The sequence below is a fragment of the Pleurodeles waltl genome, chromosome 9 (assembly GCF_031143425.1).
Source record: "Pleurodeles waltl isolate 20211129_DDA chromosome 9, aPleWal1.hap1.20221129, whole genome shotgun sequence".
Classification (NCBI taxonomy): domain Eukaryota; kingdom Metazoa; phylum Chordata; class Amphibia; order Caudata; family Salamandridae; genus Pleurodeles; species Pleurodeles waltl.
Window position 1 is genome coordinate 1,097,372,670 of NC_090448.1, and position 24,972 is coordinate 1,097,397,641.

A 24,972-nucleotide genomic window follows, 5' to 3' on the forward strand; every position below is an offset into this window, starting at 1 on the left:
CCCCTCTAGCAGGCCTTACAGCCCTAAGGCAGGGTGCACTATACCATAGGTGAGGGCATATGTGCATGAGCACTATGCCCCTACAGTGTCTAAGCAAAACCTTAGACATTGTAAGTGCAGAGTAGCCATAAGAGTATATGGGCTGGGAGTCTGTCAAAAACGAACTCCACAGCTCCATAATGGCTACACTGAAAACTGGGAAGTTTGGTATCAAACTTATCAGAATAATAAACCCACACTGATGCCAGTGTTGGATTTATTAAAAAATGCACACAGAGGGCATCTTAGAGATGCCCCCTGTATTTTACCCAATTGTTCAGTGCAGGACCGACTGGTCTGTGCCAGCCTGCTGCTGAGAGACGAGTTTCTGACCCCATGCGGTGAGAGCCTTTGTGCTCTCTGAGGACAGAAACAAAGCCTGCTCTGGGTGGAGGTGCTTCACACCTCACCCCTGCAGGAACTGTAACACCTAGCAGTGAGCCTCAAAGGCTCAGGCTTCGTGTTACAAAGCCCCAGGGCATTCCAGCTAGTGGAGATGCCCGCCCCCTGGACACAGCCCCCACTTTTGGCGGCAAGTCCAGGAGAGATAATGAGAAAAACAAGGAGTCACTGACCAGTCAGGACAGCCCCTAAGGCAACCTGAGCTGAAGTGACTCTGACTTTTAGGAATCCTCCATCTTGCAGATGGAGGATCCCCCCAATAGGGATAGGAATGTGACCCCCTCCCCTTGGGAGGAGGCACAAAGAGGGTGTAGCCACCCTCAGGGCTAGTAGCCATTGGCTACTGCCCTCCCTGACCTAAACACACCCCTAAATCTTGTATTTAGGGGCTCCCCTGAACCTAGGAAATCAGATTCCTGCAACTTAAGAAGAGGACTGCTGAGCTGAAAAAACATGCAGAGAAGACGGAGACACCAACTGCTTTGGCCCCAGCCCTACCGGCCTGTCTCCCTCCTTCGGAAGAAAACTGCTCCAGCGACGCTTTCCCCAGGACCAGCGACCTCTGAATCCTCAGAGGACTGCCCTGCTTCAAGAAGACCAAGAAACTCCAGAGAACAGCGGCCCTGTTCAACAAAGACTGCAACTTTGTTTCCAGAGGAGCAGCTTTAAAGACCCCTGCAATCCCCGTCAGAAGCGTGAGACTTGCAACACTGCACCCGGCGACCCCGACTCGACTGGTGGAGAAACAACGCTACAGGGAGGACCCCCCGGCGGCTCAAAGACTGAGTAACCAAAGTTGTCCCCCCTGAGCCCCCACAGCGACGCCTGCAGAGGGAATCCCGAGGCTCCCCCTGACCACGACTGTCTGAATCCAAAATCCCGACGCCTGGAAAAGACCCTGCACCCGCAGCCCCCAGGACCTGAAGGATCGGAACTCCAGTGCAGGAGTGACCCCCAGGAGGCCCTCTCCCTTGCCCAGGTGGTGGCTACCCCGAGGAGCCCTCCCCCTTGCCTGCATCGCTGAAGAGACCCCTTGGTCTCTCATTGAAACCTATTGAAAACCCGACGCATGTTTACACACTGCACCCGGCCGCCCCCGTGCTGCTGAGGGTGTACTTTCTGTGCTGACTTGTGTCCCCCCCCGGTGCCCTACAAAACCCCCCTGGTCTGCCTTCCGAAGACGCGGGTACTTACCTGCTGGCAGACTGGAACCGGGGCACCCCCTTCTCCATTGAAGCCTATGTGTTTTGGGCACCACTTTGAACTCTGCACCTGACCAGCCCTGAGCTGCTGGTGTGGTAACTTTGGGGTTGCTCTAAACCCCCAACGGTGGGCTACCTTGGACCCCAATTTGAACCCCGTAGGTGGTTTACTTACCTGCAAGAACTAACATTAACTTACCTCCCCCAGGAACTGTGAAAATTGCACTGTGTCCACTTTTAAAATAGCTATATGTGTTTTATGTAAAAAGTATATATGCTATTGTGATTATTCAAAGTTCCTAAAGAACTTACCTGCAATACCTTTCAAATGAGATTACATGTAGAATTTGAACCTGTGGTTCTTAAAATAAACTAAGAAAATATGTTTTTCTATACAAAACCTATTGGCCTGGAATTGTCTCTTAGTGTGTGTTCCTCATTTATTGCCTGGGTGTATGTACAACAAATGCTTAACACTACTCCTTTGATAAGCCTACTGCTCGACCACACTACCACAAAATAGAGCATTAGTATTATCTCTTTTTGCCACTATCTTACCTCTAAGGGGAACCCTTGGACTCTGTGCATGCTATTCCTTACTTTGAAATAGCACACACAGAGCCAACTTCCTACACCGTTCTTAGCATGACACTGGTTGTAATAGCTTGGTGGATGCAATCTGTATTGCCCAGGCCACCCTAGGGCACATACTTGGCTGAATCCTAACCATCATATATTGTTTGGGCTGAAGTGGGTTTGAAGTCCTCCCAGATGACCCGCAAAATGTTGCTGGACAGATCCCATAATTCATCTGTGTACTTACCCAAGAGACAAAATTAATAGACCTAAGAGCTAGATTAGGTGAAAGAAACATTCTCTCGCCAAAAGCATGGTCTTTTTGATTCCCTATCTGGCGGCTTGATTGGTAAAGTACTTATATTAAGCTAGATTGTTGACGGATGTACAATTGGGTTCTCCAGTGTAGGATGCTAGGTCAGGAAATATGGGTCACCTGGAATCAGTCTAGGTCGCATGACTGGCTAGCATGGCTTGGTCCAAATAGTAAAGGCTACATGAGGGTTTCATTGTCACACGATTGAGTTGTGGCACAAGTCCAAGCACAACAAACTTACTAGTGTTATGCAAGTCAGAGAATGATATCCCCACCAAAAATGACACGATTGATGCAGTGTCCAGACTGCTTGAATACTGTTGTTTTCGGTGGGGACATTGTTCACTAAAACACGTTGAATAGCTGTTTTCTGCTTTTTTGTTTTTTAAGTGGGAGGACTCGTTGGAAGACAATTTGGGAGCAGATCTCAGGATCCGTACTGAAAGGCACATAACGAAAGGAACAGATGTTAGGGCACAGGAGGGGGGGCTTACATATGGCTCTGCTCTGTCAATTCTGAGGAAATACGGAGTAACCGTTGGGCACCACTTATTGGCATTCAAAAATATTGCTGGAGAAGTTTAGAGTTAGCGTGGCGCCTTGGCATATTGTAAATGGGAGGATTTACTGTTAGAAGTAGCCACCTGAAAATTTGTTGAAGACACCAATAGACAAATAAAAAAAAATCTGCAATTTGGCCAAGATCGCAACAGGGTAACAGTAAAGCAGATTGTTTTGAAAGTCTATCTTTAAAGAAATACAAGCAAACATATCTGAAGCTGAAGAAACCATGCCTCCCTCCAACGGATGAGAGAATCCAGCAAATCTCTAATATTAATTTGAGATATTAAGGAATATCAGAAAGGCTAAAGTAGCAAATTTGTCTAGCATAATGGTCAAAAGCATCAGCATTACCTTCCTTTCTCAAATATTAATACACATGCTGCAGTAACAGAAACAAGCCAAAAGGTCAAAGCTATAAATGGTGGAACTATTGGGTTTGTCAATGCTTCTTTGTATCCGCATGTGAACACTTGTCAAGAAACATGTGTATGCATGTCTGGCAACCTTGGAATGAGCTTCCTATTACAGAACATCTAATTCCAAGATGGCTCCTATTTGTTATGACAAACAAGTTACTTACCTTCAGTAACGCCTTTTCTGGTACAGACACATTCTAGTTGCAGATTACTTACCTTTGAACTTCTCCCAGGTGTCAGCTTTATCCAGAGAATTTTCTGACCAGAACCTCTGCGCGCCGGTAGGTGGCATTGTTCGGTTACACCTCTGTTGTCTGCATCATCCGTGCCGGATTTGACGTTGTGGGCCCTAAACAAGGGCCTCCCCAGCGCTCTGACGTTAGTTTCTTTTCACAACTCTTCATGCCACAAGCCATGAAGAACACAGACTACTAGGGTTTCAAAACTAAGGCCCTGAAAGGGGAGTCCCTGTCCCTAGGAATCAGTTTGCATGGCGAGGAAGACGCACGGGTCGATAAGGAATCTGAAAATAGGCTATGGCTTTATCAGATAAGGTGTTACCGAAGGTAAGTAACTTATTCATTTGATCGAGACTTCTAGTGCAGATTCCTTACCTTTGAATAGATACCCCAACAGTACCATCCCCGGAGGTGGCTCGGCGACCAAAGATCATTCTAGGAAGTTGTGCAGGGCTAAACGGGAAAAGTACCCATTCCTATAGACCTGACTGTCAAGGCAGTAGTGTTTGGTGAATTTGTGCAGAGATGCCCACCTTGCCACCTGACATATCAAGTACTGGAACTAATTGAGATGGCGCCCCCGTGGGCGCATGCAGCACCGGAAGCATCAGTGACAGAGAAAGACAGGGTGGTATGACTGATGCTGATCCGGATCCAGGCCCGGATCCATGGGTGCCCCTCAGCACTATGGCCGAAGCCGCGGGTGGGGAACCTGAAGGGGCCCCTTCAGGATCCGCAAGGCCCAAAGGCACTCCAGCAGAGCTGGGCTGGCCAAAAAAAATAAAGGTGCATTGGCCTCATAAAATTCTCAAAGTTGGGCAGGGGTCGCTCCGGTGACTCAGACTTCTTGCTCTTCTTCTTGTGCATTGACTTACCTGACTGTCCCGAGGACCTGTAGTGGGACGACGACGATGAAGGACTCTGGGACCGCTGCGGGGACCTTTCTCTCGACCAAGGTTTCGACTAATGCGGAGTAGAGCATTGGGCCCCAATCAGCTTTAGGGACTCCTCCTTCAAAGCCGTTGGATGCATGGTCTGACACTGAGCACGACTTGAGCCGTGGTCGCTCTCCAGGCACCAAAAGCAAATGAGGTGTGGATCCATCATGGAGATCGCCCAGTGACATGAACCGCTGTGCTTAAACCTGGCCTTCCTCGAAGACATTCTCGACGCACCAGGAATAGAAAAAATGGGTCTCCCATTTGCATGAGTTAGAGATATTGGCACTGTAAATTAATTACTGGACTTTTCTTGCCACATAAATTGGTCAACCCTGCCTCAGAATTTGGTCTTTTCCTGCCACATAATTCCAGTGGCCCTGCATATAACTAAATCACTTAAATTTACCCTCTTCCTCTAGCTGCAGCCAAAAATGAAAATGTTGCGATTTAGCATCCTAATTTAAATCTGCCATTCTTATTCCAACAGAATACCACTTTCACTACCCCACTATCAGAGTTGCTGGCAGGCTAGCAATTCCCAAAACAAGACAGCCATGGAGGAGTAACAAGAGAAATAAACTAAAAGGGCCACTCAAACATATCAAGTGTTCAGTCATAGTGGGATGAGATGAGGATGTTAAGTTGGCCTAAATCAAGGTCATAATTGCAACAAGGAGAGATTAATAAAACATATACAATTATCATATAAACTCAATAAAAACCTTGACAAGAAACAAACGTTTGGTATTAGACTGTAATGCTCAGAACAGCCCCTAGAAGACATCACAATAAAAATAGCATTTGTAAGAAACATGGTCATGTTACCATATAGTTAGCCCCCAGAGAGCATAACCACATGAAAATAAATGGCATAAAGCAATATTACTTTGGAGTCAACCCCTAACCAGGTGTGGGGACCCACCGATAATCTAAACAGAAAGAGGGCGTCATGCAGAACATTTTGGTGGTGTCCCATTGTCCTAGGCCTACCACAGGCTTAGTAATGGGCAAAAATGTTTTGAAAAAGAATGCTTGCAAAGCATTATGGGGGCGACTTTTCCCGAGTGCAATGAATATTGTAGTATCTGCTCTCCTGCCATGCCCAGAAAGTCATATTGTGGATTTCTGAGTTTTTTTAGTACAGCATTTTACAATTAGAAGAGTTTTTGGGAAAGCTATTGAGGGTGAAGGGGAGAGCCATAAGAAATGGTAACAGTTGAACAATGTGGGCAGCGTTCCAATACCGCAGAAGGATTTTTCCCTTCGATTGCTCGGAGGATGATGGCGGGCATAAAGCATGAAGGGGAGATTAAAAAATAAATAAAAATTGTTCCCCCATACTTAAGTATATCGGCAATCGTGCAAATATCCATGTAACAGGGTCAGTCTGCTAGGCGGTAATAAAAACCGCCCCAAGGCGGGACAAAAGTAAAGCAATTACCAATGACATCAAGGGATTTTTGAAAGGCAGCCCAAGAACGAGTGGACCTGAGGTGGCCTTGCTTAAAAGCCCACAATACTTACAACAGGTCAAAGCGATTGCGCTCAACATAAAAAGTCCAGTCAAAAAGTGGCTGAGGAGGGGGGGGGGGCAGGGTGAGGGGGAGAGATCGCTTCAGATCGGCGCTAGCTGGTGTGGAAAGAAAAGAACTGACATCAGCCCGGCAGTGAGGTGCCTATATAGGACCCACAACGTCATGTCAACATCAGCCAATACCAGACGCAGAGCCGATTGTCATCACGAAAACGGCACACAGGAGTACTGCTTAGAAAATTCTCCAGATCGAGCCGATGCCTTGAGGAAATTCAAAGGTAGGGAATCTGCAACTAGAAGTCTCTATCAGAAACACGCTTACACACACATGCATGAGTATGACCCTGTAAGGTGGTGCTAGTGGTAAAAAAAAAAAAAAAAATAGCAGCTACCTATTTACACTGCATGGAAAAAACTGGAATGCAGCACATCTCATGAGAAGGTGTTTTAATTAAAATTATGATGATTCCCAATCACGGCTTTGTGTAGTCGCATATACCTGAAAATGAAAGTGAATCACAGCTGGTTATATAGTAACAAACTATTTCTAGAAGAATATTTCTGGACCAGATGGCAGAATAATGCGTAGCATTTGAATCTACAACAGGTTTACACTACCAAATATGAGAACAGTTATCCATGCAATTTGAGCTGACTCCCTAAACCCCCTCCCCCCCCCCCCCCCCCCATTCCACGTAAATAGTGGGTATAACTCACCTGAGCTGGGAACTTGCAAGTCTATTTTTACATCAAAGTCGTGCACTTTAAAAAGGTCCTCCGAGAGGTCACTATTAGATTTAGAGTTCATATCTTTATCCTTGCCTGGACCCTGAAATTAAGAAACATGTCAGTGGATTTGTGAAAATGCTTGACAACATTCTACCCAGGATAGAAACTAAGGTAAAGGTAACCTTCACTGTGAGACTGTGACTCCTTTCCTCCTAGTCTACAGGCCTTCATTAGTCACCCTTTTAGGAGCCTTTCACATAGTAGCAGGGACAGAAACTGCTCTGTAGAAGGATAGTCTGGAAAAATCTGCGAACAGGACAGCATATGGACTAAGATTATAGAAGGCACTTTAAAGTTAACTGTATCCTAGACTTCAATCCCCATTTGTGCCTATTCCCAAACAATCACTGGTAATACCAATAGGTCTGGCTTTTAAATGTATGTGCCTCCTAAGTCAGTGATGGGTTTCAGCATTCAATGAATCATCATACGTGCATACAATCACTCATCTTAGCACTCAGTGGTCCATTCATCCACCCACTAACTAATTTTAACATTCACCCACTTGAACAAACACAAACCCAACAACCTATGTAAAATAAATTAAAAAAATACAAGTAGAAAAAGAAAAGACAGTGCCATCTAAACATGGAAAGCATGTGCTAATATTAACCCTAATAGCAAGTGGCCATTTTAAAATGGTATTGTCCGTGATGTTTCATTGTTCTGATGTTTCAGTATGGTCGGCACAATTGGAACTAATATGTTGGGCGCCTTGGAATGGTAAAGCAGTGAAACTAAAACAATACCATTCCATGATGTTGGCCTGAGCTACAGGCTGTGGCCTTGCTGGATGTGGTGCACCGTAGATGGAAATGAATGGCAAGTAAGCAACCACTTAGCACTGTGTGGAGAGAGGAGATGTAATATGCTTTATAAATAATGAAAAGAAAAGAAATGAGAAGGAAAATGAAAATGAAAAACTGAAGATCTGGCCCACTAATCCTAGCACTGAGGTCATCCATTTTCAGGTGGACATGCAAGTGGCCAGAAAAATGGCATCAAGCAGGGCAATAGAGCCAATATATTAGGCCGCTGAATTGTACTCCTTTATTGAAAAAAAAAAAAAAATAGACCAGAATTATAGCATTCGGCATAACTTTTCCCAACAAACAAATCAGGCATACAGCCTTTATCAGCCGCTTGCAATCATTCAACCCAGACTTACTCCGAGTGTAAGCTTTCCCACAAGACAACGATCAGCCACATAGTAGCAATTACAATTATGTACAAAATTACAATTGTCAATCCCATATAAATAAATTTACATATCGTTAAATACATTTCAAATCCCTATTAAGCAGCCTCAGGGACGTGGAATTCCTATCACCAGACGCCCAGGACATATTGTTTGGGGGTCAAGGGCAACACGTTTAGATGTTTATTTTGTCCTTGGGACAAGGAGGCCCAACTTCCTGCGGCACAAACCGTTTGGCTGCTAGTTTACAGACAAGGGAACTGTCTGTAGTTGAGGTAATGTGTGTCTATATATTAATGCTGTTCAACCTTGTATTTATGGTTCATTAATGAAAAGCCTTCATTTATTAATATGAGTGCTGCAAATATACGATTTTACGTTCACACTGCACTACCGACAGTGGTTCCAGTAAAAAAAAAAAAAAAAAAAAGTGCACACATTTTTCAAAAGTTTAACAGTACGATGCCAACTATATTGCTAGCAGATGAAATGCAAATGTTTGCAGAAGCTTCTAAGCATTCAAAATAAAATGTTCAGAAAAAAAGGCAAGTAGGAAAAAGGTTTTGCTACTATGTGATTTTAGATGCTATTTCTTTGAAGCATCATTTGGTAAAATGTGATGATGCATGCTTGTATTTCGCAAAAATGTTCCTAATGGGAAATCAGTGTAACCATTTTCAACAAGATTATGGGAAGCATGAAAGCACTAGCAAAGCCAACCGAGTCAACATTTTTCGTGAGTCTTGCATGTCTTGTTTTGACATGGCTTAAGTAAACACTTTATTGTTGTGGGAGCTGTCAGGCCCTCACATATTTGTAACAAAACCTGCAAAATGAAAAAAACGTTTTTGGTCTCAAAAAGCACACATTACATCCACTGGCTTAACAAAGACCCAGCAGCCCTCCTCTAGAGTACCCCCTTAGCACAGCACCTGCCCTGAGTGAGTCTGGAAGGAGGGGGGAGGCCTCAATGTTCTTTTCAGGTGGTCCACTCCATTTTCATTATGCCACTGATTGCCACAGTAGTTCCTGCCACTGAACAAAACTACTTTGTGTGCCAGTATGCTCTTTGTGGAAGAGCAGATGCGATCACTCAAAGTAAAGCCAGCCGATAGAGAGAGAGAGAGAAATAGAAGTTAATGAAAACTAAATGTCTTTGTTAAAATCAGACCTAATCAGGGATATAATTCTTAAAGAAAGTCGAAAAAGTGCACCATGGTATATGTCTTTGAATTAGTGGCTTTCATGAATTCACAAGAACTTACAGAAGTAGACTATGAAATAGTACTCCTAGAAAATATTTGTGAACTGTATTTTAGCACAGGAAAATATGCATGTATAGGTTTGCTCATGAAGATCTATTGAGCGTTTACAAGTTCACTTTCCCTCCCAACCACTTTTGTTTCCCAACCCTAGAAGAACTTCTACTTCTGTCATTGTCAGGAGTACATTTCTCACTATGGGAAAATATTAGAGAAGAGCTGGAGAAAATCCTTAAAACATGCAAGCCACTGCACTACATGGCACCAAAGGGACAAATAGGTATTTTTACAGGACAAGTATATTTATGAAGCAACCTGTCCCATGGGCAAGTAGATATATTTTTTTTAAAATTCCAAGCCCCTGAGCCTAATTAAGATTAACACATTCTAAAACTTCATTCCACACCGTTTGCTAGAGTAAGTCACAAACACCTAAACCCTTAAGTATTATGGTAAACTGTGAGATTCTAGTTAATAAAATACCTGCCTATTGGTTTTGACCACAGTGTACTAATCTACCTTTAGCATGCTTTTCACAATCAGTTAAGTCATGCATATAGGCTTTCTCATAACCAATCATAATGAACAGATCAAGCCTAAGAAATCTGACATAACTTACCCAAATTAACCAATAAGGCCTATAGCCACTACCACTGACTAGACATCATAAACAACACTAGTTCCATGAAGTGTGCGTATGCTAGCAACCATAGAGCATACAGTTATAAAATTAAACTATGTTTAAAATTACAACTATGTACAAAATGACTGTTGGCAAAATATTATAGAATCTCTCTCAGAAGGTCCTAACAAGGATTGTCACAATGAAAATCTAGGCCCATGGTTTGTGACAGGAATGACAAATAAAAAAAACCCTCCCTTCTTTGGTAATCTGTGATATTTCATGTAACACACCATGTGTCTACAGTCTATAACACATTGTTATAACAATCCATTGTTAAAGGGCAAATGGCTTTAATAATGCTTTTCACAATACATAAGCAAAGGCAGACCTATGGCTTCAGACAACTTTTACCAGTGAACAAATCAGGCCTGTACCATTTATCAGTGGCTTGTCACCATAACCAACCCAGGCCTACTGTATAGAGTGTAAGCTTTCCAACAAAGCAACCACCAGACATTCAGTCACAAAATCAGAATGTAAACATTACAGTTAGCAACACAAAACACTAGATCTCCTAAGAGAGCCTAAAAAGGATGATCATAGTGCAAATCTTCCATTTTCAATTGTTTGTCAAAGGGGTGTAACCCCACACCACAACCCGGGCCTCTATAGCAGTAAACTGAAATGTCTTTAGGCTTTTACAGAGCAATAACACACAACCCTTAAATGCTTATTGACTTTAATGTATCTTTTTCACAATAATTAAGTGAAGCCCACTGAATTTTTACTTCTCCTAAATAAAGTGATCTAGTTTACAGCCTCGATCATTGGCTTACCCTGCGGTATTGAGCATAAGCTCTCACACAGGTCAACCAGAGAAGAACAAACACTGAAACGGTCTAATTATCTAGAAATTGTTGGAAAACATTCCAGTGGCAATTGTGTGACCTTCAAGTGCAAGCTCTATCCACCACAGTGGAATACGTCTGACTGAAAGGTCAAAAACAATATTTCTGCTTAAGTGGCTGCCTGGCTCAGGCAGCTAGTTAAACAAATTATCACAGCTGTTTAGGAAGTAAGCACTCTTTCTTTGGAAGCACACAGTTTTGACAAATCAAAAGCTTTACTCAGATAAATTAACTTCAAGGTGGAGCTAAAGTCCTTCTCTCAGTACTCCTCAAAGATCTTTAATGATCCCATAACTTATGGTTACAGCTGTGCTTTCAAGCCAGATCTCCTAACTAATCCCAGTGGTAGGACTCAAGGTTACAGGAAGAGAATGAGGGAGAAAGGTAGCACCGTGAAGCTAATAACTAAAGGAAGGAAAAAGGTTACTTAGTCCTAATACATAGAGCGTTTTGAGGGGAGGTAACACAAGTCACCTGGACACTGGGGGTTTTGGGGCAGGTAATATGAGTTATCTCAAAGCTGAAACATTCAAAGAAAATCAACTTGTGACATACGAGCCCAACACTAGATGGCTGAAGCGTGCACAGCATGTGACCTGTGTAAGGAAATGCCTCCTTGGCATGGTTGCCCCCTGACTTTTTGCCTTTGCTGATGCTATGTTTACAATTGAAAGTGTGCTGAGGCCTGCTAACCAGGCCCCAGCACCAGTGTTCTTTCCCTAACCTGTACTTTTGTATCCACAATTGGCAGACCCTGGCATCCAGATAAGTCCCTTGTAACTGGTACTCCTAGTACCAAGGGCCCTGATGCCAAGGAAGGTCTCTAAGGGCTGCAGCATGTCTTATGCCACCCTGGAGACCTCTCACTCAGCACAGACACACTGCTTGCCAGCTTGTGTGTGCTAGTGAGAACAAAACGAGTAAGTCGACATGGCACTCCCCTCAGGGTGCCATGCCAACCTCTCACTGCCTATGCAAGTATAGGTCAGTCACCCCTCTAGCATGCCTTACAGCCCTAAGGCAGGGTGCACTATACCATAGGTGAGGGTACCAGTGCATGAGCATGGTACCCCTACAGTGTCTAAACAAAACCTTAGACATTGTAAGTGCAGGGCAGCCATAAGAGTATATGGTCTGGGAGTTTGTCAAACACGAACTCCACAGCACCATAATGGCTACACTGAAAACTGGGAAGTTTGGTATCAAACTTCTCAGCACAATAAATGCACACTGATGCCAGTGTACATTTTATTGCAAAATACACCCCAGAGGGCACCTTAGAGGTGCCCCCTGAAACTTAACCGACTGTCTGTGTAGGCTGACTAGTTCCAGCAGCCTGCCACACTAGAGACATGTTGCTGGCCCCATGGGGAGAGTGCCTTTGTCACTCTGAGGCCAGTAACAAAGCCTGCACTGGGTGGAGATGCTAACACCTCCCCCAGGCAGGAGCTGTGACACCTGGCGGTGAGCCTCAAAGGCTCACCCCTTTGTCACAGCCCAGCAGGGCTCTCCAGCTTAGTGGAGTTGCCCGCCCCCTCCGGCCACGGCCCCCACTTTTGGCGGCAAGGCTGGAGGGAACAAAGAAAGCAACAAGGAGGAGTCACTGGCCAGTCAGGACAGCCCCTAAGGTGTCCTGAGCTGAGGTGACTAACTTTTAGAAATCCTCCATCTTGCAGATGGAGGATTCCCCCAATAGGGTTAGGATTGTGACCCCCTCCCCTTGGGAGGAGGCACAAAGAGGGTGTACTCACCCTCAGGGCTAGTAGCCATTGGCTACTAACCCCCCAGACCTAAACACGCCCTTAAATTTAGTATTTAAGGGCTTCCCTGAACCTAAAGATTTAGATTCCTGCGACAACAAGAAGAAGGACTGCCCAGCTGAAAACCCCTGCAGAGGAAGACCAGAAGACAACAACTGCCTTGGCTCCAGAAACTCACCGGCCTGTCTCCTGCCTTCCAAAGAACTCTGCTCCAGCGACGCCTTCCAAGGGACCAGCGACCTCTGACTCCTCTGAGGACTGCCCTGCTTCGAAAAAGACAAGAAACTCCCGAGGACAGCGGACCTGCTCCAAAAAGACTGCAACTTTGTTTCAAGAAGCAGCTTTAAAGAACCCTGCAACTCCCCGCAAGAAGCGTGAGACTTGCAACACTGCACCCGGCGACCCCGACTCGGCTGGTGGAGAACCAACACCTCAGGGAGGACCCCCGGACTACTCTACGACTGTGAGTACCAAAACCTGTCCCCCCTGAGCCCCCACAGCGCCGCCTGCAGAGGGAGTCCCGAGGCTTCCCCTGACCGCGACCCTCTGAAACCTAAGTCCCGACGCCTGGAAAAGACCCTGCACCCGCAGCCCCCAGGACCTGAAGGACCGAACTTTCACTGGAGAAGTGACCCCCAGGAGTCCCTCTCCCTTGCCCAAGTGGAGGTTTCCCCGAGGAACCCCCCCCTTGCCTGCCTGCAGCGCTGAAGAGATCCGTTGATCTCTCATAGACTAACATTGCAAACCCGACGCTTGTTTCTACACTGCACCCGGCCGCCCCCGCGCTGCTGAGGGTGAAATTTCTGTGTGGGCTTGTGTCCCCCCCGGTGCCCTACAAAACCCCCCCTGGTCTGCCCTCCGAAGACGCGGGTACTTACCTGCAAGCAGACCGGAACCGGGGCACCCCCTTCTCTCCATTCTAGCCTATGCGTTTTGGGCACCACTTTGAACTCTGCACCTGACCGGCCCTGAGCTGCTGGTGTGGTGACTTTGGGGTTGCTCTGAACCCCCAACGGTGGGCTACCTTGGACCAAGAACTGAACCCTGTAAGTGTCTTACTTACCTGGTAAAACTAACAAAAACTTACCTCCCCCAGGAACTGTGAAAATTGCACTGTGTCCACTTTTAAAATAGCTATTTGTGAATAACTTGAAAAGTATACATGCAATTGAAATGATTCAAAGTTCCTAATGTACTTACCTGCAATACCTTTCAAACAAGATATTACATGTTAAATTTGAACCTGTGGTTCTTAAAATAAACTAAGAAAAGATATTTTTCTATAACAAAACCTATTGGCTGGATTTGTCTCTGAGTGTGTGTACCTCATTTATTGTCTATGTGTATGTACAACAAATGCTTAACACTACTCCTTGGATAAGCCTACTGCTCGACCACACTACCACAAAATAGAGCATTAGTATTATCTATTTTTACCACTATTTTACCTCTAAGGGGAACCCTTGGACTCTGTGCATGCTATTCCTTACTGTGAAATAGCACATACAGAGCCAACTTCCTACATTGGTGGATCAGCGGTGGGGTACAAGACTTTGCATTTGCTGGACTACTCAGCCAATACCTGATCACACGACAAATTCCAAAATTGTCATTAGAAATTGATTTTTGCAATTTGAAAAGTTTTCTAAATTCTTAAAAGACCTGCTAGGGCCTTGTGTTAGATCCTGTTTAGCATTTCTTTTAGAGTTTAAAAGTTTGTAAAAGTTTGAATTAGATTCTAGAACCAGTTGTAGATTCTTAAAAAGTATTCCAACTTTTAGAAGCAAAATGTCTAGCACAGATGTGACTGTGGTGGAACTCGACACCACACCTTACCTCCATCTTAAGATGAGGGAGCTAAGGTGTAGGAAGTTGGCTCTGTATGTGCTATTTCAAAGTAAGGAATAGCATGCACAGAGTCCAAGGGTTCCCCTTAGAGGTAAAATAGTGGTAAAAATAGATAATACTAATGCTCTATTTTGTGGTAGTGTGGTCGAGCAGTAGGCTTATCCAAGGAGTAGTGTTAAGCATTTGTTGTACATACACATAGACAATAAATGAGGTACACACACTCAGAGACAAATCCAGCCAATAGGTTTTTATATAGAAAAATATCTTTTCTTAGTTTATTTTAAGAACCACAGGTTCAAATTCTACATGTAATATCTCATTCGAAAGGTATTGCAGGTAAGTACTTTAGGAACCTCAAATCATCAAAATTGCATGTATACTTTTCAAGTTATTCACAAATAGCTGTTTTAAAAGTGGACATTTAGTGCAATTTTCACAGTTCCTAGGGGAGGTAAGTATTTGTTAGGTTAACCAGGTAAGTAAGACACTTACAGGGCTTAGTTCTTGGTCCAAGGTAGCCCACCGTTGGGGGTTCAGAGCAACCCCAAAGTCACCACACCAGCAGCTCAGGGCCGGTCAGGTGCAGAGTTCAAAGTGGTGCCCAAAACGCATAGGCTAGAATGGAGAGAAGGGGGTGCCCCGGTTCCGGTCTGCTTGCAGGTAAGTACCCGCGTCTTCGGAGGGCAGACCAGGGGGGTTTTGTAGGGCACCGGGGGGGACACAAGCCCACACAGAAATTTCACCCTCAGCGGCGCGGGGGCGGCCGGGTGCAGTGTAGAAACAAGCGTCGGGTTTGCAATGTTAGTCTATGAGAGATCTCGGGATCTCTTCAGCGCTGCAGGCAGGCAAGGGGGGGGTTCCTCGGGGAAACCTCCACTTGGGCAAGGGAGAGGGACTCCTGGGGGTCACTTCTCCAGTGAAAGTTCGGTCCTTCAGGTCCTGGGGGCTGCGGGTGCAGGGTCTTTTCCAGGCGTCGGGACTTAGGTTTCAGAGAGTCGCGGTCAGGGGAAGCCTCGGGATTCCCTCTGCAGGCGGCGCTGTGGGGGCTCAGGGGGGACAGGTTTTGGTACTCACAGTCGTAGAGTAGTCCGGGGGTCCTCCCTGAGGTGTTGGTTCTCCACCAGCCGAGTCGGGGTCGCCGGGTGCAGTGTTGCAAGTCTCACGCTTCTTGCGGGGAGATTGCAGGGTCTTTAAAGCTGCTCCTTGAAACAAAGTAGCAGTCTTTTTGGAGCAGGTCCGCTGTCCTCGGGAGTTTCTTGTCTTTTTCGAAGCAGGGCAGTCCTCAGAGGATTCAGAGGTCGCTGGTCCCTTGGAAGGCGTCGCTGGAGCAGAGTTCTTTGGAAGGTAGGAGACAGGCCGGTGAGTTTCTGGAGCCAAGGCAGTTGTCGTCTTCTGGTCTTCCTCTGCAGGGGTTTTCAGCTAGGCAGTCCTTCTTCTTGTAGTTTGCAGGAATCTACTTTTCTAGGGTTCAGGGTAGCCCTTAAATACTAAATTTAAGGGCGTGTTTAGGTCTGGGGGGTTAGTAGCCAATGGCTACTAAAAGTTAGAGTCACTTCAGCTCAGGACACCTTAGGGGCTGTCCTGACTGGCCAGTGACTCCTCCTTGTTTTTCTCATTATTTTCTCCGGCCTTGCCGCCAAAAGTGGGGCCTGGCCGGAGAGGGCGGGCAACTCCACTAGCTGGAGTGTCCTGCTGGGTTGGCACAAAGGAGGTGAGCCTTTGAGGCTCACCGCCAGGTGTGACAATTCCTGCCTGGGAGAGGTGTTAGCATCTCCACCCAGTGCAGGCTTTGTTACTGGCCTCAGAGTGACAAAGGCACTCTCCCCATGGGGCCAGCAACATGTCTCGGTTTGTGGCAGGCTGCTAAAACTAGTCAGCCTACACAGATAGTCGGTTAAGTTTCAGGGGGCACCTCTAAGGTGCCCTCTGTGGTGTATTTTACAATAAAATGTACACTGGCATCAGTGTGCATTTATTGTGCTGAGAAGTTTGATACCAAACTTCCCAGTTTTCAGTGTAGCCATTATGGTGCTGTGGAGTTCGTGTTTGACAAACTCCCAGACCATATACTCTTATGGCTACCCTGCACTTACAATGTCTAAGGTTTTGTTTAGACACTGTAGGGGTACCATGCTCATGCACTGGTACCCTCACCTATGGTATAGTGCACCCTGCCTTAGGGCTGTAAGGCCTGCTAGAGGGGTGTCTTACCTATACTGCATAGGCAGTGAGAGGCTGGCATGGCACCCTGAGGGGAGTGCCATGTCGACTTACTCGTTTTGTCCTCACTAGCACACACAAGCTGGCAAGCAGTGTGTCTGTGCTGAGTGAGAGGTCTCCAGGGTGGCATAAGACATGCTGCAGCCCTTAGAGACCTTCCTTGGCAGCAGGGCCCTTGGTACTAGAAGTACCAGTTACAAGGGACTTATCTGGATGCCAGGGTCTGCCAATTGTGGATACAAAAGTACAGGTTAGGGAAAGAACACTGGTGCTGGGGCCTGGTTAGCAGGCCTCAGCACACTTTCAATTGTAAACATAGCATCAGCAAAGGCAAAAAGTCAGGGGGCAACCATGCCAAGGAGGCATTTCCTTACACAACCCCCCCCCAAACGAAAGAGGATGAGATTAACCTTTCCCAAGAGAGTCTTCATTTTCTAAGTGGAAGAACCTGGAAAGGCCATCTGCATTGGCATGGGCAGTCCCAGGTCTGTGTTCCACTATAAAGTCCATTCCCTGTAGGGAGATGGACCACCTCAACAGTTTAGGATTTTCACCTTTCATTTGCATCAGCCATTTGAGAGGTCTGTGGTCAGTTTGAACTAGGAAGTGAGTCCCAAAGAGGTATGGTCTCAGCTTCTTCAGGGACCAAACCACAGCAAAGGCCTCCCTCTCAATGGCACTCCAACGCTGCTCCCTGGGGAGTAACCTCCTGCTAATGAAAGCAACAGGCTGGTCAAGGCCATCATCATTTGTTTGGGACAAAACTGCCCCTATCCCATGTTCAGAGGCATCAGTCTGCACAATGAACTGCTTAGAATAATCTGGAGCTTTGAGAACTGGTGCTGAGCACATTGCCTGTTTCAGGGTGTCAAAGGCCTGTTGGCATTCCACAGTCCAGTTTACTTTCTTGGGCATTCTCTTGGAGGTGAGTTCAGTGAGGGCTGTCACAATGGATCCATATCCCTTCACAAACCTCCTGTAATACCCAGTCAAGCCAAGGAATGCCCTGACTTGAGTCTGGGTTTTTGGAGCTACCCAGTCCAGAATAGTCTGGATCTTGGGTTGGAGTGGCTGAACTTGGCCTCCACCTACAAGGTGGCCCAAGTAAACCACAGTTCCCTGCCCTATCTGGCATTTGGATGCCTTGATAGAGAGGCCTGCAGATTGCAGAGCCTTCAAAACCTTCTTCAGGTGGACCAGGTGATCCTGCCAGGTGGAGCTAAAGACAGCAATATCATCAAGATAAGCTGTGCTAAAGGACTCCAAGCCAGCAAGGACTTGATTCACCAACCTTTGGAAGGTGGCAGGGGCATTCTTTAAACCAAAGGGCATAACAGTAAAATGATAATGCCCATCAGGTGTGGAGAATGCTGTTTTCTCTTTTGCTCCAGGTGCCATTTTTATTTGCCAGTACCCTGCTGTCAAGTCAAAGGTACTTAAGAATTTGGCAGCACCTAATTTGTCTATGAGCTCATCAGCTCTTGGAATTGGATGAGCATCTGTCTTGGTGACAGAATTGAGCCCTCTGTAGTCCACACAAAACCTCATCTCTTTCTTTCCATCTTTGGTGTGAGGTTTGGGGACTAAGACCACTGGGCTAGCCCAGGGGCTGTCAGAGCGCTCAATTACTCCCAATTCCAGCATCTTGTGGACTTCCACCTTGATGCTTTCCTTAACATGGTCAGACTGTCTAAAGATTTTGTTTTTGACAGGCATGCTGTCTCCTGTGTCCACATCATGGGTACACAGGTGTGTCTGACCAGGGGTTAAGGAGAAGAGTTCAGGAAACTGTTGTAGGACTCTCCTACAATCAGCTTGCTGTTGGCCAGAGAGGGTGTCTGAGTAGATCACTCCATCTACTGTGCCATCTTTTGGGTCTGATGACAGAAGATCAGGGAGAGGTTCACTCTCTGCTTCCTGATCCTCATCTGTTACCATCAACAGATTCACATCAGCCCTGTCATGGAAGAGCTTAAGGCGGTTCACATGGATCACCCTCTTGGGGCTCCTGCTTGTGCCCAGGTCCACCAGGTAGGTGACCTGACTCTTCCTTTCTAGCACTGGGTAAGGGCCACTCCATTTGTCCTGGAGTGCCCTGGGAGCCACAGGCTCCAGAACCCAGACTTTCTGCCCTGGTTGGAACTCAACCAGTGCAGCCTTTTGGTCATACCAAAACTTCTGGAGCTGTTGGCTGGCCTCAAGGTTTTTGGTTGCCTTTTCCATGTACTCTGCCATTCTAGAGCGAAGGCCAAGTACATAGTCCACTATGTCCTGTTTAGGCTCATGGAGAGGTCTCTCCCAGCCTTCTTTAACAAGGGCAAGTGGTCCCCTTACAGGATGACCAAACAGAAGTTCAAAGGGTGAGAACCCTACTCCCTTCTGTGGCACCTCTCTGTAAGCGAAAAGCAGACATGGCAAGAGGACATCCCATCTCCTTTTGAGTTTTTCTGGGAGCCCCATGATCATGCCCTTTAATGTCTTGTTGAATCTCTCAACTAAGCCATTAGTTTGTGGATGGTATGGTGTAGTGAATTTATAAGTCACCCCACACTCATTCCACATGTGCTTTAGGTATGCTGACATGAAGTTGGTACCTCTGTCAGACACCACCTCCTTAGGGAAACCCACTCTGGTAAAGATACCAATGAGGGCCTTGGCTACTGCAGGGGCAGTAGTCGACCTAAGGGGAATAGCTTCAGGATACCTGGTAGCATGATCCACTACTACCAGGATATACATATTTCCTGAGGCTGTGGGAGGTTCTAGTGGACCAACTATGTCCACACCCACTCTTTCAAAGGGAACCCCCACCACTGGAAGTGGAATGAGGGGGGCCTTTGGGTGCCCACCTGTCTTACCACTGGCTTGACAGGTGGGGCAGGAGAGGCAAAACTCCTTAACCATGTTGGACATATTGGGCCAGTAGAAGTGGTTGACTAACCTCTCCCACGTCTTGGTTTGTCCCAAATGTCCAGCAAGGGGAATGTCATGGGCCAATGTTAGGATGAACTTCCTGAACAGCTGAGGCACTACCACTCTCCTAGTGGCACCAGGTTTGGGGTCTCTGGCCTCAGTGTACAGGAGTCCATCTTCCCAATAGACCCTATGCGTTCCATTTTTCTTGCCTTTGGACTCTTCAGCAGCTTGCTGCCTAAGGCCTTCAAGAGAGGGACAGGTTTCTTGTCCCCTACACAGCTCCTCCCTTGAGGGTCCCCCTGGGCCTAAGAGCTCAACCTGATAAGGTTCAAGCTCCAAAGGCTCAGTTCCCTCAGAGGGCAGAACTTCTTCCTGAGAAGAGAGGTTCCCTTTCTTTTGCTGTGTTGCAGTGGGTTTCCCAACTGACTTTCCTGTTCTCTTGGTAGGCTGGGCCATTCTTCCAGACTCCAGCTCTACTTGTTCACCCTGTGCCTTGCACTGTGCTCTTGTTTTCACACACACCAGTTCAGGGATACCCAGCATTGCTGCATGGGTTTTTAGTTCTACCTCAGCCCATGCTGAGGACTCCAGGTCATTTCCAAGCAGACAGTCCACTGGGATATTTGAGGAGACCACCACCTGTTTCAGGCCATTGACCCCTCCCCATTCTAAAGTAACCATTGCCATGGGATGTACTTTTCTCTGATTGTCAGCGTTGGTGACTGTGTAAGTTTTTCCAGTCAGGTATTGGCCAGGGGAAACCAGTTTCTCTGTCACCATGGTGACACTGGCACCTGTATCCCTCAGGCCCTCTATTCTAGTCCCATTAATTAAGAGTTGCTGTCTGTATTTTTGCATGTTAGGCGGCCAGACAGCTAGTGTGGCTAAATCCACCCCACCCTCAGAAACTAGAGTAGCTTCAGTGTGGGCCCTGATTTGCTCTGGGCACACTGTTGATCCCACTTGGAGACTAGCCATACCAGTGTTACCTGGATGGGAGTTTGGAGTGGAACCTTTCTTCGGACAGGCCTTGTCTCCAGTTTGGTGTCCATGCTGTTTACAGCTATGACACCAGGCCTTTTTGGGATCAAAGTTTTTACCCTTGTACCCATTGTTTTGTGAAGAGGCTCTGGGCCCACCCTCCTGTGCAGGTTTTTGGGGGCCTGTAGAAGACTCTTTACTATTTTTAGTTTTGGTTGTCTCATCACCCTTCCCCTGGGGAGTCTTTGTGACCCCTTTCTTTTGGTCACCCCCTGTTGAAGTCTTGGACACCCTTGTCTTGACCCAATGGTCCGCCTTCTTTCCCAATTCTTGGGGAGAAATTGGTCCTAGGTCTACCAGATGCTGATGCAGTTTATCATTGAAACAATTACTCAATAGGTGTTCTTTCACAAATAAATTGTACAGCCCATCATAATTACTTACACCACTGCCTTGAATCCAACCATCTAGTGTTTTCACTGAGTAGTCTACAAAGTCAACCCAGGTCTGGCTCGAGGATTTTTGAGCCCCCCTGAATCTAATCCTATACTCCTCAGTGGAGAATCCAAAGCCCTCAATCAGGGTACCCTTCATGAGGTCATAAGATTCTGCATCTTGTCCAGAGAGTGTGAGGAGTCTATCCCTACACTTTCCTGTGAACATTTCCCAAAGGAGAGCACCCCAGTGAGATCTGTTCACTTTTCTGGTTACACAAGCCCTCTCAAAAGCTGTGAACCATTTGGTGATGTCATCACCATCTTCATATTTAGTTACAATCCCTTTAGGGATTTTCAACATGTCAGGAGAATCTCTGACCCTATTTATGTTGCTGCCACCATTGATGGGTCCTAGGCCCATCTCTTGTCTTTCCCTCTCTATGGCTAGGATCTGTCTTTCCAAAGCCAATCTTTTGGCCATCCTGGCTAACTGGATGTCCTCTTCACTGGGGCTATCCTCAGTGATTTCAGAGGTGTTGGTCTCTCCTGTGAGGGAACCAGCATCTCTGACTATTATTTTTGGAGTCAGGGTTTGAGGGACCCTGTTCTCCCTAGATAGGATTGGTAGGGGGGAATTTTCCTCCAAGTCACTATCCTCTTCCTCTGAGTTGCCACCCTCAGAGGGGTTGGCCTTTTCAAACTCTGCCAAAAGCTCCTGGAGCTGTATTTTGGTAGGTTTGGGGCCCATTGTTATTTTCTTTATTTTACAGAGTGACCTTAGCTCCCTCATCTTAAGATGGAGGTAAGGTGTGGTGTCGAGTTCCACCACAGTCACATCTGTGCTAGACATTTTGCTTCTAAAAGTTGGAATACTTTTTAAGAATCTACAACTGGTTCTAGAATCTAATTCAAACTTTTACAAACTTTTAAACTCTAAAAGAAATGCTAAACAGGATCTAACACAAGGCCCTAGCAGGTCTTTTAAGAATTTAGAAAACTTTTCAAATTGCAAAAATCAATTTCTAATGACAATTTTGGAATTTGTCGTGTGATCAGGTATTGGCTGAGTAGTCCAGCAAATGCAAAGTCTTGTACCCCACCGCTGATCCACCAATGTAGGAAGTTGGCTCTGTATGTGCTATTTCAAAGTAAGGAATAGCATGCACAGAGTCCAAGGGTTCCCCTTAGAGGTAAAATAGTGGTAAAAATAGATAATACTAATGCTCTATTTTGTGGTAGTGTGGTCGAGCAGTAGGCTTATCCAAGGAGTAGTGTTAAGCATTTGTTGTACATACACATAGACAATAAATGAGGTACACACACTCAGAGACAAATCCAGCCAATAGGTTTTTATATAGAAAAATATCTTTTCTTAGTTTATTTTAAGAACCACAGGTTCAAATTCTACATGTAATATCTCATTCGAAAGGTATTGCAGGTAAGTACTTTAGGAACTTCAAATCATCAAAATTGCATGTATACTTTTCAAGTTATTCACAAATAGCTATTTTAAAAGTGGACACAGTGCAATTTTCACAGTTCCTGGGGGAGGTAAGTTTTTGTTAGTTTTACCAGGTAAGTAAGACACTTACAGGGTTCAGTTCTTGGTCCAAGGTAGCCCACCGTTGGGGGTTCAGAGCAACCCCAAAGTTACCACACCAGCAGCTCAGGGCCGGTCAGGTGCAGAGTTCAAAGTGGTGCCCAAAATGCATAGGCTAGAATGGAGAGAAGGGGGTGCCCCGGTTCCGGTCTGCTTGCAGGTAAGTACCCGCGTCTTCGGAGGGCAGACCAGGGGGGTTTTGTAGGGCACCGGGGGGGACACAAGCCCACACAGAAATTTCACCCTCAGCGGCGCGGGGGCGGCCGGGTGCAGTGTAGAAACAAGCGTTGGGTTTGCAATGTTAGTCTATGAGAGATCTCGGGATCTCTTCAGCGCTGCAGGCAGGCAAGGGGGGGGTTCCTCGGGGAAACCTCCACTTGGGCAAGGGAGAGGGACTCCTGGGGGTCACTTCTCCAGTGAAAGTTCGGTCCTTCAGGTCCTGGGGGCTGCGGGTGCAGGGTCTTTTCCAGGCGTCGGGACTTAGGTTTCAGAGAGTCGCGGTCAGGGGAAGCCTCGGGATTCCCTCTGCAGGCGGCGCTGTGGGGGCTCAGGGGGGACAGGTTTTGGTACTCACAGTCGTAGAGTAGTCCGGGGGTCCTCCCTGAGGTGTTGGTTCTCCACCAGCCGAGTCGGGGTCGCCGGGTGCAGTGTTGCAAGTCTCACGCTTCTTGCGGGGAGATTGCAGGGTCTTTAAAGCTGCTCCTTGAAACAAAGTAGCAGTCTTTTTGGAGCAGGTCCGCTGTCCTCGGGAGTTTCTTGTCTTTTTCGAAGCAGGGCAGTCCTCAGAGGATTCAGAGGTCGCTGGTCCCTTGGAAGGCGTCGCTGGAGCAGAGTTCTTTGGAAGGTAGGAGACAGGCCGGTGAGTTTCTGGAGCCAAGGCAGTTGTCGTCTTCTGGTCTTCCTCTGCAGGGGTTTTCAGCTAGGCAGTCCTTCTTCTTGTAGTTTGCAGGAATCTACTTTTCTAGGGTTCAGGGTAGCCCTTAAATACTAAATTTAAGGGCGTGTTTAGGTCTGGGGGGTTAGTAGCCAATGGCTACTAAAAGTTAGAGTCACTTCAGCTCAGGACACCTTAGGGGCTGTCCTGACTGGCCAGTGACTCCTCCTTGTTTTTCTCATTATTTTCTCCGGCCTTGCCGCCAAAAGTGGGGCCTGGCCGGAGGGGGCGGGCAACTCCACTAGCTGGAGTGTCCTGCTGGGTTGGCACAAAGGAGGTGAGCCTTTGAGGCTCACCGCCAGGTGTGACAATTCCTGCCTGGGAGAGGTGTTAGCATCTCCACCCAGTGCAGGCTTTGTTACTGGCCTCAGAGTGACAAAGGCACTCTCCCCATGGGGCCAGCAACATGTCTCTAGTGTGGCAGGCTGCTGGAACTAGTCAGCCTACACAGACAGTCGGTTAAGTTTCAGGGGGCACCTCTAAGGTGCCCTCTGGGGTGTATTTTGCAATAAAATGTACACTGGCATCAGTGTGCATTTATTGTGCTGAGAAGTTTGATACCAAACTTCCCAGTTTTCAGTGTAGCCATTATGGTGCTGTGGAGTTCGTGTTTGACAAACTCCCAGACCATATACTCTTATGGCTGCCCTGCACTTACAATGTCTAAGGTTTTGTTTAGACACTGTAGGGGTACCATGCTCATGCACTGGTACCCTCACCTATGGTATAGTGCACCCTGCCTTAGGGCTGTAAGGCATGCTAGAGGGGTGACTGACCTATACTTGCATAGGCAGTGAGAGGTTGGCATGGCACCCTGAGGGGAGTGCCATGTCGACTTACTCGTTTTGTTCTCACTAGCACACACAAGCTGGCAAGCAGTGTGTCTGTGCTGAGTGAGAGGTCTCCAGGGTGGCATAAGACATGCTGCAGCCCTTAGAGACCTTCCTTGGCATCAGGGCCCTTGGTACTAGGAGTACCAGTTACAAGGGACTTATCTGGATGCCAGGGTCTGCCAATTGTGGATACAAAAGTACAGGTTAGGGAAAGAACACTGGTGCTGGGGCCTGGTTAGCAGGCCTCAGCACACTTTCAATTGTAAACATAGCATCAGCAAAGGCAAAAAGTCAGGGGGCAACCATGCCAAGGAGGCATTTCCTTACATAAGGTCACTCTGTAAAATAAAGAAAATAACAATGGGCCCCAAACCTACCAAAATACAGCTCCAGGAGCTTTTGGCAGAGTTTGAAAAGGCCAACCCCTCT

At 46.7% G+C, this 24,972-nt stretch overlaps 1 protein-coding gene across 1 annotated transcript in view; it reads right to left on the bottom strand.

Annotated features, from left to right (window-relative positions):
* RTF1 (RTF1 homolog, Paf1/RNA polymerase II complex component) overlaps positions 1 to 24,972 on the bottom strand; it is a 306,552-nt gene that overhangs the window by 26,188 nt on the left and 255,392 nt on the right. The window contains 1 exon segment of the mRNA XM_069208792.1: positions 6,947 to 7,058. Coding sequence (XP_069064893.1) covers positions 6,947 to 7,058 — 112 coding nt within the window.